Source organism: Sycon ciliatum, chromosome 2 (assembly GCF_964019385.1).
Source record: "Sycon ciliatum chromosome 2, ocSycCili1.1, whole genome shotgun sequence".
Taxonomy (NCBI): domain Eukaryota; kingdom Metazoa; phylum Porifera; class Calcarea; order Leucosolenida; family Sycettidae; genus Sycon; species Sycon ciliatum.
In genome coordinates this window covers 42,229,481-42,245,670 of record NC_088644.1, presented here as the reverse complement: position 1 = coordinate 42,245,670, position 16,190 = coordinate 42,229,481, and the positions used below count along the sequence as shown (strand labels likewise).

Here is a 16,190-nt window from a genome sequence, read left to right as displayed (position 1 = left end):
TCATTTTCTTTTTCTTAAAAAATACCTGGGTGCCTGCACGTGGCCGGCTCGCCATTTCCCTGGCACAGGGGGATGGATGACGCATCTCCCGATGTTCCTGTTTCCGAAGCCCGGCTTGTTGGCAACTAGGTAACACAGATACAGACTGATCTAGCAGAGATTATCATGAATCGGAGTTACCACTCTGTACAGATTGTCAAGTTTCATTTTCTTTTTCTTAAAAAATACCTGGGTGCTAACAAAGTGCCCATCCACTGCAATGTGATAATGATGACAGCAATACAGAACGCGGGGCACAGTAATGGCTAAACATGGCCACAATGAGCATTTCAACGTTTGTATAAGCCCAATTTAGAGAACAACAAGGACAATCAAGGCTTGTTTGCTGCTACTTCAAGTTTCATGCTCTCGCAATCGTCAGGCAACAATTTATGTTACTGTGCTCTGCGTTCTGTATTGCTGTCACAGTATCATTATCACATTTGTATTAAATAATATTATTAATTTTGTTTTGCCTCTTCTTTAGTTGTGTCAGGCCATTGGCATTGATATCATGTTGTGTGATCGATTGCCTATGAGGCTTGTTCCTATTTTAGTATGGACAGCACGGCGGCGCTGACAGACTGTGATTATGATGCCTCGTTATGACTCTGAGGATGGGAGGTCAGTGATGCAGTCGTGCATATGCATGGTATGGGCCATGGCATAGGGGGGGGGGGGGTTCAGCTGCGTATGTAACCTACACAGTCATTGGGTACAGCTGCAGGGGCCCAGGCATAGTACTAGTACAGGCCATGCATTGGCATTGTATTGAACTGCGCTGCAACTAAAGACAAAAAGTACTTGCAAGCATGGCAAGTGTATTCCATGGTATCGCGAGCGCTCAGACAGAGTCATAGACTTAGTCTTAGTACTCATACTCATACAATCATGTAGAATGGCTGGAGCTCCCGCACACCGCATACGTGCAGTGACCATGGTGACATACTAGTATATTTATCACCATGATTACAGGTACAACCATGTAGATCTGTACTTGTCTTGAGTCTTGACCATGTGGACTCTTGACTTGTCTGAGCCTTGACACTTACTGACTTAGTCTTTCACCACCATGGCATGGTCCATGTGGCGCCAAGCGGTGGGATCTTTTACGTAGTGCTTTCGGTAAACAACTCTCATTCAGCAACACTCAACCCGCGGTGAAATATCTGGTAGATCTACATCTGGTAGATCTACATGACATTTCAGTGCTTGGGCCGTTGGGGTGCGAACTCGACTGTGTAGTCTGGCAGAAGCACAGCTCCTTGACCATGTTGACGTGATGCAAATAATTTGGTTTGTTGACTGCCACTGAGTCCGTGCCAGTACCAAAAAGAAGTAAAGGAGTTTTTGAGGTGTGCGGTGGGAGACAGCGAGTACAGAGTCAGAGGTGGCCTAGGTCTACATGTACATGTAGGTGACTACTCTGATATTCTGAAGGACAATCGGTGGTGGTGGCTAGCAGGGTTCAAGAGTCCAAGCGAACGGCCAGCTCTGGCCGGATCACACACGTGGTGATTTCTTACCTGTTTTTCGAGTGTTGTGATCATCACCGTTCATTCACCGCGTTCCGTCACTTGTCTTTGAATTTTTGCCACACCATTCATTCGAAAGGGGAAAGATTCGGACGAGTTCTCTCGCTTGCTTTGGATCAGTGATTTTAGTGGTTTGGAGAGCATTGGTGCTGGACTTGTACGTGCAGGCTAGTACAGATATTTGACGTCTACCCAGGGTCACATTGAAGAGGTGGACATCGAGTGATACACCATGTCCGAACCGACAAGGTAGCCGAGTCGAGAATCGGCATTGAACCGGAGGGTACGAACATGGCGGAGGATCAAGGTGCGCCGGCAGCTTCTCCTCTGGTACGAGTGGGTGCTACGGCCGCTACGGTGGTACCAGGCCTGGCTGTTCCCAGCCCACCACCAGGGCTGCGACCCGCTCATGTTCGCAAACATGTGCGCAGAGGGCAGGCGGCCGGACGTCGTGCGAGGGCGGTCGGACAGCCGCAAGAAAGCAGCCGCGACAAACAGGTAATATTACTGTACACACACACACAACTTTGGACTCTCTTGTCGGCCATTGTTCTGCTTGGCGGCCCAGTCTGGTTTCCATTCACTAATGATGTTCGATGCCTTCAGCTAGGATAGCAAGTGGTAGATGCACTCATGGGTTGTTTCCCTCCAGAGCCGGATGGTCCGATTTCATACCACACATGCAGTCTCGGAGAGAAATCCAAGAATTGAAATGACTGAAGCTTCATCTTTACGATGGATAATGCATTCGACTGACACCATAAATGTATCTGATTTGTTTTCCAGAAGCTTGTGTGTGCGTGTGTCTTTACTACCCAACTAAGAACATGCCCAGATGATGCCCAATGGGCGAAATATTGGCATTAGGAAAGCTATTCGATGCAGCTGAGAGCCTGTTATGTACGGTGTGCAATGGAGATATTTTCCGATGTGAAAACTACGCTGCAATGGAGTCTGAGAGTTTTACGGAAACATTATTATTATTAAGAAAGGGTTTGCTCCCCACACCGGAGCTCGCGCTATTCCGCCGACTTTACTTGACACTTGACTGACTCACGACTGCCATCCAGAGCACACGAGAAGTCCATCGAATCTTAGACTCGGCAAACCTGCAAGAAAGCACCACTCCCTGCTCAATACACAGTGTATTGAGCAGGGAGTGGTGCTTTCTTGCAGGTTTGCCGAGTCTAAGGTTCGATGGACTTCTCGTGTGCTCTGGATGGCAGTCGTGAGTCAGTAAAGTGTCAAGTAAAGTCGGCGGAATAGCGCGAGCTCCGGTGTGGGGAGCAAACCCTTTCTTACAAATCATTGCCGAAGTCGCAACCACTACTTCATATTATTATTATTATTATTATTATTATAGCACATTAGAGCTTGCGGTAATGTAGGTTAACACATTGCACAAGCCACCACTTCACACGCGCTCCAGCGGCTTCCAAAGAGCCCGCAGATCCCACGCTATTCATTGATGCATGTCAAGTAACACGTACATGCACGCTGTGGTGGCATGTAACATGCGTACGCCGGAACTCACCTGAACTCGCCAGTCAACCAGCCATATGCGGCTGCAGCACACATCGGAGCTTGAACCCGTAACGCATACACCATACTTTGCGCTGGCCGTATTGCTACTTCATATTTGCTTTGCTTGGGTAGTGAGAAGAACACCGGTTTATTCCTTTCTGCATAGATGCATTAGTGAACTAAACTTATGTCCTACAGCACCATCAACCACGAGTTAGGGTCCATTCTACAAGAAGCAATTCCACCTCTACCAAATAGGCTCTCTGGCTGACTTCATCACACCAGCAACATGACTCCCAGTTGTAGATACTGACAGATAACAATTTCCACCATACATTCTAGAAGCTGAGAAGAACTTTTCTTGTTGGCCATATTCGTTCACAGCTTCGTGCACAAGAGGAGTACGAGGCTAAACTGGCACGTCTGGACACCCGGCATGACTACTTGATATCGACGGTGGCTGAGCGTATGGGTGTTCCGGAAGACCCAGTGCGGGATGCTTTCATGGAGGGTGACCAGGTGAGATGATTGTCCGAGTAGCATTGTATTGTTTGTTTGGTTGTTGTATTTGAATTCTCAGGACCAAACGAGCAGAGATCACTCAATAACAAGGGGGTGAATTATGGAGGAAAGTGAAAAGAATGGGTGGTGAGAATAGGATAAAAGAAAGGAGGAGAAGGATAGCATGATAGTTCATGCCAAGGATGTCGGAGCCTGTGCGACAGATGCTGCAAAACCCGCACCAATATTTCAGAAATGACGATCATCAGCATAAGTATCAATGTTATAATTATTATCTTGCATAGCACCAACAAAGTATGGGATCTGTAGGCCACTTTCATTAACACAAACAGGACTGGGATTGGCAGTACCATTGTAAAACAGGTTTCGACATCCCTTATGCCTCTCATCGAGATGTTATGTTAACCCGAGCCACTCCCAGCCTGGTACCACACAATTTGTACGTTGAACTCTTACTGTACTGCATATGCCTGGTTGGTGTCTGGCGTGATTTAGTGGCATCTACTTCGCAGCTTTTGCACAACCATTCTCAACGTATCGCGATCCCATAGCAAACCTAGGTTTTTCACAAACTTCAGCGTTACATCAATTCGCCTTATAAGTATCAGGTGGAGAGCCTTATAAATCATTCGTATCGTTCCTCATTTCCAGTGGTCCTACACACAGATATACCTCTGAATCACACCACCCTGTTTTCAACTTCCCATTACACACCCCTTATTTGCACTATAGTGCCAATGCAGTCAATTTTGGCACCTGGGCCATCGCCGAAGACTGCGCTTGCTGCTGCTACTGCTGTGTCTGCTGCTGCTATATGCTTCGGTCTCTTGCTAAAGTTCATATACATGTACTGCAAATTTGATATCCTGTTAATTGACATCGCAAATTGGCACTTTCCTGCAATTCTCATGCTCTTTTATTAGTGTCTTCCCTCCACCAACAAAAATTTTTTTCTGAAGAAGACCAGTATGGTCGAAACGTCAACTTTGTCGCGATCACTTCTGTCTTTCCGTGCAATAGTCTAGCCACCTGTTTATCTATCTTATGTTGCACTGTAAAGCAGTGGAGATGATGTTTTACAGAGCTCAGCCTTGAATGCTCCAGCACCGCAGAGCTCAGCCTTGAATGCTCCAGCACCGAATTGCTTCCGGACGGCAGTTCCTTGTGTCATAAAAAATATGTCACGGTTCGCTTGAGACTCGGTTAGACTGAGTTTTCAGCATCTGTAGGAACGCCACCACCCTTCAAAGATTTAGATCTGCAAAGATGAATCATAGCATCGTAGTATACTTGGTAATCCCCTGCCTGTGTACGTGCAAATCTGTTGGTGATGGTTATGTATGCTCTTTCTCCCTTGCTCTCGTGTGTGATGTGTAGCTGACCCGGATTGATGCATTCTTTGCTGGAGAAGGCCAGCGTTATCTTCTTGTCATGGACCAGACTACCTACCGGGCTGATGCTGTGGAACAGGACACGGAAGGTGGCGGAGGTGAGGGTGGAGTAGTTCATTGCAAGTGTATGGTGGACAGGATGCTCGCCCAGGTATTTGAGTGGCAGACTTGGTTTGATTAGATGATACACCATTGTTGTGTTATTAGCTCTGTTATATTGACTACTGATCAACTAGAAACAATACTCTTGCGCATTCTGGTACTGCACCCATGTACTTGTATTTGAATTCTCTAAAGACACACTACCATTACATTTTACCAGAATTGTCAAATATTCATAAGGTCCAGGGAGTTGAAAACTGTATGTCAAAATTTTATCTCATTCACCAAATCCATGAGCAAACCGAGAGTAAACTGTTCTGTACCTGCTATCCTTGCAGAGGTAGGGACCCGTCAAAGCAAAGCACCTCCTGTGAAGCCCAAGCTCCAAGTGTCTGATGGCAGCGATATCACCTATGCGGGTAGAGGCTATTTCTTCATCCGCACAACAAGCAAACCTCTCACCACTATCAACATGGCACAGGTATGGTGAATGCCTTTGTGCGCAACTTTGAACTGTTGAGTGGGAGAGCTTGTATAGCCACGCACAAATACGTCTTGGTAACTCAAATATGGAGGGGTTCCGGTTCACGGAACGACATTGCACTTGTTACTTGAAAGGATTAGGTGACTTGAAAAAGAGTGTCACCAGAAAACCTTATTTGAAACAAGTTCAGACAAGTGAAGCATGCCAAAGGGAAAAGGCAGGAAAAAAGGAGCCACAGGCTCGCTGCGCATGCTCTGGCCTGAGAGCTGCAAAACGGTGCACGCGATGCGTGCAGCAAGAGATCAGCATGACGTCAACATGATGTAACACATAAACAAATAAAGACATAATGAGCGTAACGCGGATTCGTGATGCATATTCACGACAGCCTTGGCCTTGCTAGGCCGTTGTGTGACACAAGTGCAATACCTACATGTGCTTTACTATATCCCATGTATATCAACATCACGTAGCACCAACAATGGTGTAACTGCCACTGATGTGTACGTGCTTTCAAGTAGCCTGCGGAATGAGGACTTGGCACCTTCAATAATAATTTACGGTTTGCATGTAGCCCAAATGAAACATAATTATGGGGTTAACACATCTGTCTGCAGGATTAATTTAGCTTCAATGCACTGGAATAAATCGAGAAACAATAATTATGCACCAGCAGGCCTACCGGTATGATGCAGCTATATTTTTGTCGTGTGGCCTTGTTTGCATTTCCATGCTTCCCATTCTCATGATTCCTGTGATTCTTTCTTCTCTGACAGGAGATTAACTTTGGAACACTGTGCGGCCGTGGGATTCTCGGCGCCATCCAAGAGTTGCTGGTTGAAGTATTCATTCTGTCATTGAAGAATCAGAGTCTTGCTTCCTGGGGTGACTTGGCCAAAAGTGCTGCTCAGCCAGCCAACAAGAGCAGTGGACCTCCAGGTGAGGAAAAACACCCCCCTTGTTTTCCACCCTGCCTTTTGTTCCACTGATTGAGTCTGTTTGCTGTCCAGGACTTGTGTCACCATTGGACGTTGACTGCTTCATGAAGTGTATAGTTATTGTCAGATTGGGCTTTCCTTTTGTAAACCTCCTTGGGTTTTCCGTTTATCAAGCAGTGTAATGGAAGAGACATGTAGCCACCCCTTTGTGTTAGAGAGTCTTGTTTATCCATCATCTATCTGCATACTTCTCCAATTCATCTGGTTTTCTCTAAAAATTGAAAATCGCTACTGCCATATGTCTCTGTGTGACGATGTGTCCAGGTGCACCACGATCAACGCCGCGCGATGACTTCCTCTCGATAATGGACTCCTTTGTGGCCGTGCTGGGTACGGCGCAGGCGTCCGTGGATGATGTCATCAAGCTTTCGGACAGCTCACCTCATCAGCTGGTGAACGGTGCTACTCCACTGCAGTACCGTGAACTGGCTAGCTCTGCCGAGGTGGTACAGGCATTGGAGACGTGCTTGACTAAGTGGTGCGATGAGATTAATCTCGTGAGTGCTGCTTTGAGTCACCCATGACTGGACTTGGCACATGCAATGCAAAACATGCTGGCAAATAGGATTCATATGCTTTGTTTAATTGAAATAAGTAATATGGTCTGTGGTTCAAGGTATATTTCCAGAACGAATGTTGCGCTTTGTGTTTCTGTAGTGTCGCGTATAAAAGCATGACCTGTATAGAAGCATGACTCGAATAGACGCCGATTTTTTGAAGCGCGTCGTGACACAGAAGCATGGTTTGAATAGAAGCCGCTCCCTGCAAAGTACATGTGCACGTACATACGTGCCAGTATGCACTGCACAGTGTAGACTGATGATGTTGACGTAGAAGCATGTTTTGAATAGAAGCATAACTTGAATAGAAGCATGGTTTGAACACCGGCTTATGCGGCCATAAGCACCTGCTTTTCTACGCGGCATTACGGGTATGTGTACTGTTCCAGTGTCTAACATTGTACGTCATTATCCCAAGCCAGCATTTAATATGGTGGAGCCTCAAAAAGGAGAAATTGAGCACAGAAGTTCAAACAATAGGAACAATACCACATGAAGTACAGGTAGACTACCTTCATCTGGACTCCCCGGGTTACGGCGCTTCCCTATACAGAGCACATTTGGGAACCCAATCGCATATGGAAAAGGCTCTATTCTCTCCACATCACACTCTCTGTCCTTGTCCATTGCAGATCCTGACGCAGAATGAACAGATGCGACAAGAAGCGGATGATGTCGGTCCTAAGGCTGAGCTGGAGCACTGGAAGCAGCGGTTGGCCAAGTTCAACTGTCTTGTTGATCACATCAACAGTCCGCAATGTAGAGTTGTTGTTGGCGTTCTTACTGTTGCGAAATCCAGAATGTTGAAGGTATGATGGTTCGTTCTGCCGTCTGTTTGTCACTGGTGTGTATTCTGTTGATTCACATAGTGAGTACCCTCATAGTACAACTTGCATTGTGGTCGTCCGGTGCACTGGCTTCACAGTTTCACGGCATATCCAGACACAGAGAAAATCATCTCTGTGTGTGCGTGCTTGTCCCTCTGTTCTTTATCAGAGATGGAGAGTCTTGGATACGACCATCACTGAACGGAGCAGTGAAGCCAAGGACAATGTCAAGTTTCTCTACACGTTGGAGAAGTATTGCGAGCCACTCTACCAGAGCGATCCAGTGAGTCATGCCATTGTGAAGACGTGCTATATCTGCCTGTGTCGCGAGGCCGAAGGTCTGAGGGGTTGTTCACTTAGAGTGGCTTTTATGCATATGTTGTGCACTAGGTGTGTTTCACATGATAATTCTTCAACTGGGTTTAGCCGACTTGAGCCAACATTGTGTACTGAGCTTTCATCCTTGTTTGACTATCAATTTCACTGTGATCCGGACAGAACGTGATTCCGGGCCGATTTTTGTAAAGGCCTGTACTCTATTCTTTAGACTACTGAATCACGTATTTGTAGCTTCTGAATAAAATGTTACACCTTGGAAAAGGAAATAGGCCAGTTAGCAGGCAGAAATGCTGAAAAAACTCTTTGTTCATGTTACCCTGTTCATGATGTCGTTTTTCTGTTCTCCAGGTATCCATGGTAACCTCGATTCCCGGCCTGATCAACTCTATTCGTATGATCAACAGTTACTCACGACACTACAATACACCAGAGAGAATGACAGCACTGTTTGTGAAGGTGTGTAAGGGTAGAGAGAGAGAGGCAACGTACGGCAGGAAATGGCATAGACCTGGACATACATTCATATAATAGAGGGAGACAGAGAGAGAGAGAGAGATTGTGCATGCTTAACGTTTCCTTAGAACTCATTGCCATGTGCGATTATGGTACATGACCATCACAGAACTAGTCACAGTTTGTGTGTGTGTGTGTCCGTGTGTGTGTCCATACGTGTGTGTGTGTGTGTGTGTGTGTGTGTGTATGTGTGTGTATGTGCGTGTGTGTCTGTTTGTATGTCGAAACCAGGTGACCAACCAGATGATCACGGCTTGCAAGCGCTATCTGACGCACGAAGGCATGGAGCGTGTGTGGGACCAAGACTTCAGCATGATGTGTGAGAAGATTGCAGCTTGCCTCAATCTAAACGACCAGTATCAGGTCTGTTTCCGTCGCACAAAGGAGAAGTTGCAGCAGAGCAGGAACGACAAGCCGTTTGACTTCAGTGAAATGTACATTTTCGGCAAGTTCACCACGTTCGTTAAGCGGTAAGCTGCTCACCATGAAAGAACACGCGTTGTGTTTGGACCATACATTCTGGAGCAATAATTGACAGAAAAACTATTTTCAAAGGTTTATATGAATGCTACTCCTCTACCAGACGTCTTCCTATGGTCAGTGTTTCCAGATTTCCAATCCACCTCTTCCGGTCTGTTCTAGGCATTGTTTTGTGCCTTATTAAACTGACTGCTTTCTTTTTTTTTGGTTATATGTTGCAGGCTGAATCGCGTCAGGGATGTCATGACCTCGATCACCAAGTACTCTGTGCTGGAGAATTGCCGTATAGAGCAGGTATTGCGTGTGACCATGTCCCTCTTTGGCACTTCATTCGGCCCCTGATATTCTTTAATGGAGCTGGGCCAGTTCAGATATATTTCATTAAAATTGTGGGTGGCCCAGGCAGCCATAACTGCCCCTTTCCTATCAGTTGGCATGGAAATGGACCCTTTCTTACTTACAGGACTGTCGCCGAGCCCCTACACTGAGCCATCCCACCCCAAAAGAGGTTGCTTCTGCCCTGAACAAATTATCCTGGAGTAGAAATACAAAGGGGAAGTTTAGCATAACTACCATAATGGTCATCAGGATAGATTTTTAAACTTCTTTTTGACCCTACTGTGACACGCTACTCGTATGCCATTTTTTGTTGTTATTGATGCTATTGTTGTTTCTGTGTGTGATTTCTCTGCAGATTGACAGTGAAGGTCTTTGGAAAGCGGTGAACTTGGCTGCTACCAACTTGGTGAAGCGGCCGTATGATGTTCTGGATCACCGCCGCCCTGAGTTCGATCAGGACTACGACGACTTCAAGGGCAAAATGGCTGATCAACACGTTAGTATGGAAAGGCTCACACTACAACAACATTTGCTGATATTGCAAATAATATTATTCCAATGAAGCCTTCATGGAGCTACATGATGAACTTTATGAATCCGTCACTGCCAAATACTCACACAAATGAACTTGAGTCATCTCGAAATGCAATTCCCAGGCAAAATGTCATTATGCTTGGATTAAGAATGGACCATGTTACCCTCGTGCCAGGGCACGAGTTCCCAATTAACTGTGGGTCGCAGCACGGCTGGAAAAATTCCTTCCGCTTCCAAGCAGGACTTGAACCTGGTACCCTCTGTTTCTCAATCATAGTCTTAGACCATCCCACTATGCTTGCCTGCATAGATGCAGCTAATGGGATTCGGTCTTTTACCACTTGGTGGTGGGTCTGATCTACTCACCTCCCAGCGTTTAGGCGCTGCATCTGCGCCTTGATCCTAGAGGGTGGTGGCGTTCCCACGGCGGATGCGGAAAACTCGGCTTCCAGCTGAGTCTCACGCGAACCGTGAAATTTAATTTTTTTTAAAAGAATGGACTCGGATGGAGAGTCGAGGATTGTTGATCGTTAAGTTACTGGTGGTGTTAGTGGACATTGTAGCGTAACTTGTAGTTCCTTGGTCTTTTTTCTTTTCTATTCTTGGCTTAAGGAAACGTTCTGTGCTGGTTTGTAGTCCTGGTAGTTTTGTCCTTAGAATCATCTTTGCCACATCTTCTCCCGATCATTCTTTTCTTAGAATCGACTATGCCACGTCCTCTCCCAGTCATTCTCCATCATCCAGTCTACACCGCGGTCATTGCGTCTTCTTGAAAGATACAGTCGGTAAGCTGCCCAGCATGATTTCTCTACTAGATTTCTGTATTTGTTCAAAAAGCGAGCAGAGTACTGCAAACTAGCATGTGGATTCTCTGTTTCGGATTGGTGTGTCACTCTGCAAAGGACTTAAAAGTCCTTGTACCAATTATCAGATCATATTTTGTGTTTGCTTGAATCGTAGCCTAAACACCCTGATGTCAGTATTAGTTAGCACTAAGACCCACTGACTTCGTAGTCCTCTTGTGTGCACATGTCTTTGCTTACCCGACTTCTTGCAATGTACGAGGAAATGAACGGTCTTGAGCATGGCTGTGCGCTCGCTCGCATGATTTCTTGTGGCGTGTGCATGCAGTTTGAAGATGGATGACATCGGCCTGGACGAAGCCTACAAAGCTGTCCTTACTCACTTCGAGAAGGACATCATCGCCGTGCAGAAGCTGTACATGGAGCTGAAGGACGGACCTCCGATTGACAGAGATATGCCTCCGCTGGCAGGTAGGGGTGACTTCCTGAGGAAAATATACAGTCTCTTTGTGCGTGCGTGCAATGAAGAACACAAAACCTGTTGACATCAGCTTTCCAGTGGAGCCTAAGAACCCTGTGTGTATGAATGCATGTGTTGCCTGAGCTTGCAGCTGGTTTTGTTGACCCATGTTATACTATAGAATAAAGGGGTTCTTGATGTGCTCAAGTTGTACCTATGTTGCTTGCCTGGATCAACCCAGGTAATATGCAGGAAGTGCTATCAGGGTTATCTTGCGATGTGTGTCTCTGTTGGCTTGCAGGTCGCATTGCATGGGCTAGACAGCTGCGCCGCCAACTTCAAGATCCCATGGAAGTGTTCAAGGAGCGGCCCATGCTCCTGAAAGGCATGGACGCCAAGCGAATGATCCGCAAATACAACAGTGTCTGCACGGTGCTGATGAAGTTTGAAATCCTTTTCTACAATGCTTTTGAAGAGAGGGTATGTTGAGATTGTATGGTTGATGTGGGTGAATGTTTCGTCTGTTGTACAGTGGGTGTACTTACAGCTCCTTCTTAGGCTAATGGATGATGAATGCATGCATTGGAAGTTACCCCATGTTCCTTCTCCATCGGACTTGATGAAATGATGTGATAGTACGGTGTCCGCTTATTGCTACTCAAAACTACATGTAGGCGTTTGTATGACTTGTCCCATAAAGGATTACGTAGCCAGTGATGGTGGGGAATGCAGATCATGTTCGCATGTGCATGTATGTACATGTACCCCATTTCCCCATTTTTCTTGCGATATTTATGTGGGAGACTTCCGTGATAAGCATCCATTTGCTTTTGGAGAATCCTTTTAAATAAATACAATACAATACATGTAGAGTAAGACCTGTAACTGAAGACCACCGTGACTAGCGACCAGGCTGGCACTACTGACCACCGTGACTAGCGACCAGGCTGGCACTACTGACCACCGTGACTAGCGACCAGCCTGGCACTACTGACCACCGTGACTAGCGACCGGCCTGGCACTACTGACCACCGTGACTAGCGACCGGCCTGGCACTACTGACCACTTCGGCAGGCACGGACGGTCTCACATTCATATTATATTATGGTTGTGCGGTGCCAACCTCTAACTAAGGACCACCTGCCACCATAGACCGCTTTCTCTGGCCCCAAGGGGTGGTCGTTAGTTGCAGGTTTTACTATGGTTGTGCGGTGCAAACCTCTAACTAAGGACCACCTGCCACCATAGACCGCTTTCTCTGGCCCCAAGGGGTGGTCGTTAGTTGCAGGTTTTACTATGGTTGTGCGGTGCAAACCTCTAACTAAGGACCACCTGCCACCATAGACCGCTTTCTCTGGCCCCAAGGGGTGGTCGTTAGTTGCAGGTTTTACTATGGTTGTGCGGTGCAAACCTCTAACTAAGGACCACCTGCCACCATAGACCGCTTTCTCTGGCCCCAAGGGGTGGTCGTTAGTTGCAGGTTTTACTATGGTTGTGCGGTGCAAACCTCTAACTAAGGACCACCTGCCACCATAGACCGCTTTCTCTGGCCCCAAGGGGTGGTCGTTAGTTGCAGGTTTAACTGTACAATGTTTGTGGAAACTGGACATAGCGCAATACAGAAAGGCCTATAAAACACTTTATTCTGTGCTATTTCTGCCATCCCCCTTGTCTCTGTGCTATTTCTGTCATTACCCTTGTCTCTGTGCTATTTCTGTCATTACCCTTGTCTCTGTGCTATTTCTGTCATTACCCTTGTCTCTGTGCTATTTCTGTCATTACCCTTGTCTCTGTGCTATTTCTGTCATTACCCTTGTCTCTGTGCTATTTCTGTCATTACCCTTGTCTCTGTGCTATTTCTGTCATTACCCTTGTCTCTGTGCTATTTCTGTCATTACCCTTGTCTCTGTGCTATTTCTGTCATTACCCTTGTCTCTGTGCTATTTCTGTCATTACCCTTGTCTCTGTGCTATTTCTGTCATTACCCTTGTCTCTGTGCTATTTCTGTCATTACCCTTGTCTCTGTGCTATTTCTGTCATCCCCCTTGTCTCTGTGCTATTTCTGTCATTACCCTTGTCTCTGTGCTATTTCTGTCATCCCCCTTGTCTCTGTGCTATTTCTGTCATTACCCTTGTCTCTGTGCTATTTCTGTCATTACCCTTGTCTCTGTGCTATTTCTGTCATTACCCTTGTCTCTGTGCTGTTTCTGTCATTACCCTTGTCTCTGTGCTATTCCCAGGTGTCATCTCTGCTGAGTAGTCTCCATGCACCACTGCTGTTGAGAGTTCCAGAGACCGATAACATGCTGGTCAACTTGGACAAGAGGATTCTGGAAGGACTACGTGAAGCCGATTGCTTGCACAGAGTTCACGGCCTGGAGATCCCCAAGGCTGCCGTGCGACTGCTGAGCATGGATGAAAAGCTGAAAAACACGGCTGATGAGCTCAAGGTCAGCCTTCAGATCTACTTCCTAGTTTAAACGTGACATACATTTAGTGTGTACAGGGTGTACGGGTATGTGTGTAGTATTGAGAGTTGAAATAGGCAATTCTTGAGCAAATTGGCTGTGTTAATGCGTGTTTGTGTTCTCTCTCTCTCATTGCTAATGATAGCGTCTTATCTCAGAAAGAGAAGCACTCCTGTCACAGATTCCAGAGGTTCTGCAGCGCATCTCCCGGCCGCTTGTGGAAAAACTTGACGAGGCATTCCAGCCGGGGTTGACATCCATCAATTGGACGAGTGTTTTGATTGAGAAGTTCATCAGTCAGTGCAACGTTGAGTTGGAGATCTGTAACCTGCTGTTGGACAGAGCACTGGAAACGGTGCGGTTTAGAATAGACAAGGTTCTCACGGATATGGTGGCCTGTCCGCTTGTCACACTGCCCGATGAGGAGCCATGGACAATCGAAGAGTTCCTGGTCACAACAGAGGTTAGAACTTGCTGTGTATTTATTGTTCCTCGAGATTCTCTCCATTGGTTAAGTGCAGACTGTGTGTTGTCTCCTTGCCCAGTGGTAGTGCACAGCGGCCCAGCAGCTCTACACACCTCTTCTCTGTTTTCTGTACACGTGACAAACTGATGATGTAATGGATGATGTAATGGACGATGTAATAGTTATAACTATGATGTAGTGGACAAGGTATCAAATATTTTGGTGTCTAAGCTGTGCACGTCATACTGCATACTGCATAATGTTATGACAACACGCATGGTACGAAGTGGAGTCTGGCATGGTGTTAACCTTGTCAAGTGTATGTCACGACGGTCTGACAGCATTACACTTTGTGTGCACATGCCGTTTTGTGCATTTCCACTCGGTGCAGAAATGTTGTGTCGATGGTGCCGTTCTCCTGGAGACCAAGAACATATCAGTGGAGACGGCTACTCACGAATTGACTGACATCCTGATGGAAGCAATGCCGGAATTTTGGTGTCTAAGCTGTGCACGTCATACTGCATACTGCATAATGTTATGACAACACGCATGGTACGAAGTGGAGTCTGGCATGGTGTTAACCTTGTCAAGTGTATGTCACGACGGTCTGACAGCATTACACTTTGTGTGCACATGCCGTTTTGTGCATTTCCACTCGGTGCAGAAATGTTGTGTCGATGGTGCCGTTCTCCTGGAGACCAAGAACATATCAGTGGAGACGGCTACTCACGAATTGACTGACATCCTGATGGAAGCAATGCCGGAAGAGGGTGAAATAGATGCAGAAGTCATGCGAGGTGAGATGACATGGAATGCCAGATATAGTGAAATGCAGTGGCACTCTCGTGTTAGCTTGCTGTTTTCACATCCAGCCTTATATTCGCATTAAGTCTTCCTTCTGCTTTTTCAATGCTTGATTACGTACACACGTCCGGCCATATGCATTGTAAGTGTATTGTTGCAACAATCCTTCTGCATTGATTGTCATGCCTCAGGTCTCCGGACTGGGCAGACCACCATACCCGTTACTTGTGTTAGCGCTCGTAGTATTCTCTTCATGTGTGTGTGTGTGTGTGTGTGTGTGTGTGTGTGTATGTGTGTGTGTGTGTGTGTGTGTGTGTGTGTGTGTGCGCCTCCGGCGATGGGCGTCAAAGGTCAAGGTCAAAGGTGTGTGTGTGTGTGTGTGTGTGTGTGTGCCACTTCAATCAATCACTTGAATGGTGTAATCCCAGCACAAGCTGCTATGTCTAACATAGCTGTTCGCTATCATCGCTTCCGCGATGGGCATGTCTGTGGGCTGACGTCTGAGGTGTGTGTGTTTGTGTGTGTGTTTGCGTGTGTGTGTGTGTGTGTGTGTGTGTGTGTTTATGTGTTTATTTCTGATCAGGTGTTACATTAGCCAATCAAAAAGTTGATGCAGCATTGCTGAGTGAAGACAGTCCTGGTTCGCAGAGCTTGCTGAAGCCCAGCGCCACACGACAATCACTGCAGAAGGAGATCTGGAATGACATGCACACCAAGGGAAAGCTGCCACCTGGTACTCTGACTGTGTTGCGCAGGATGGACCTGCACCAGGAAATGGAACAGGTACGTGAAGTACAGTGAAACCGATCTGAGATGACCGTTCAAAGGACCTTCAAAACGTGGCCTCTGTTACTAGGTGGTCTCATTATCCAACTTCATTTGTCCTGGGTTCAGTGCTAATCAGCTCGCTTCACGGTGGTCTTACTCCCATGTCTATTTCCTCACGTCAAAAAAAAAAAAGGAATATCAATTTTATGCTAAACGGCGGCGTGGAGATGA

At 46.5% G+C, this 16,190-nt stretch overlaps 2 protein-coding genes across 2 annotated transcripts in view; both read left to right on the top strand.

The window, feature by feature from the left end:
- The first annotated feature begins 1,839 nt into the window (after positions 1-1,839).
- Positions 1,840-14,928, top strand: LOC135810596 (dynein axonemal heavy chain 5-like). Its single transcript, XM_065324089.1, has 18 exons — positions 1,840-2,072; positions 3,483-3,617; positions 4,998-5,109; positions 5,452-5,594; positions 6,374-6,536; positions 6,860-7,092; positions 7,788-7,964; positions 8,152-8,265; positions 8,670-8,777; positions 9,066-9,304; positions 9,536-9,608; positions 10,009-10,149; positions 10,887-10,972; positions 11,319-11,461; positions 11,752-11,930; positions 13,691-13,900; positions 14,064-14,381; positions 14,776-14,928. The coding sequence occupies exons 1-18, from the start codon at positions 1,866-1,868 to the stop codon at positions 14,926-14,928; spliced, it is 2,934 nt and encodes a 977-aa protein (XP_065180161.1). The 5' UTR covers positions 1,840-1,865.
- Positions 14,929-15,034: 106 nt separating this feature from the next.
- The window catches only part of LOC135810161 (dynein axonemal heavy chain 5-like), a 42,990-nt gene continuing 41,834 nt past the window's right edge, over positions 15,035-16,190 (top strand). The window contains exons 1-2 of the mRNA XM_065323630.1: positions 15,035-15,184; positions 15,775-15,974. Of these exons, the coding sequence (XP_065179702.1) occupies positions 15,136-15,184; positions 15,775-15,974 (249 nt within the window). The 5' untranslated portion in view covers positions 15,035-15,135. The remainder of the gene's footprint in view (positions 15,185-15,774; positions 15,975-16,190) is intronic.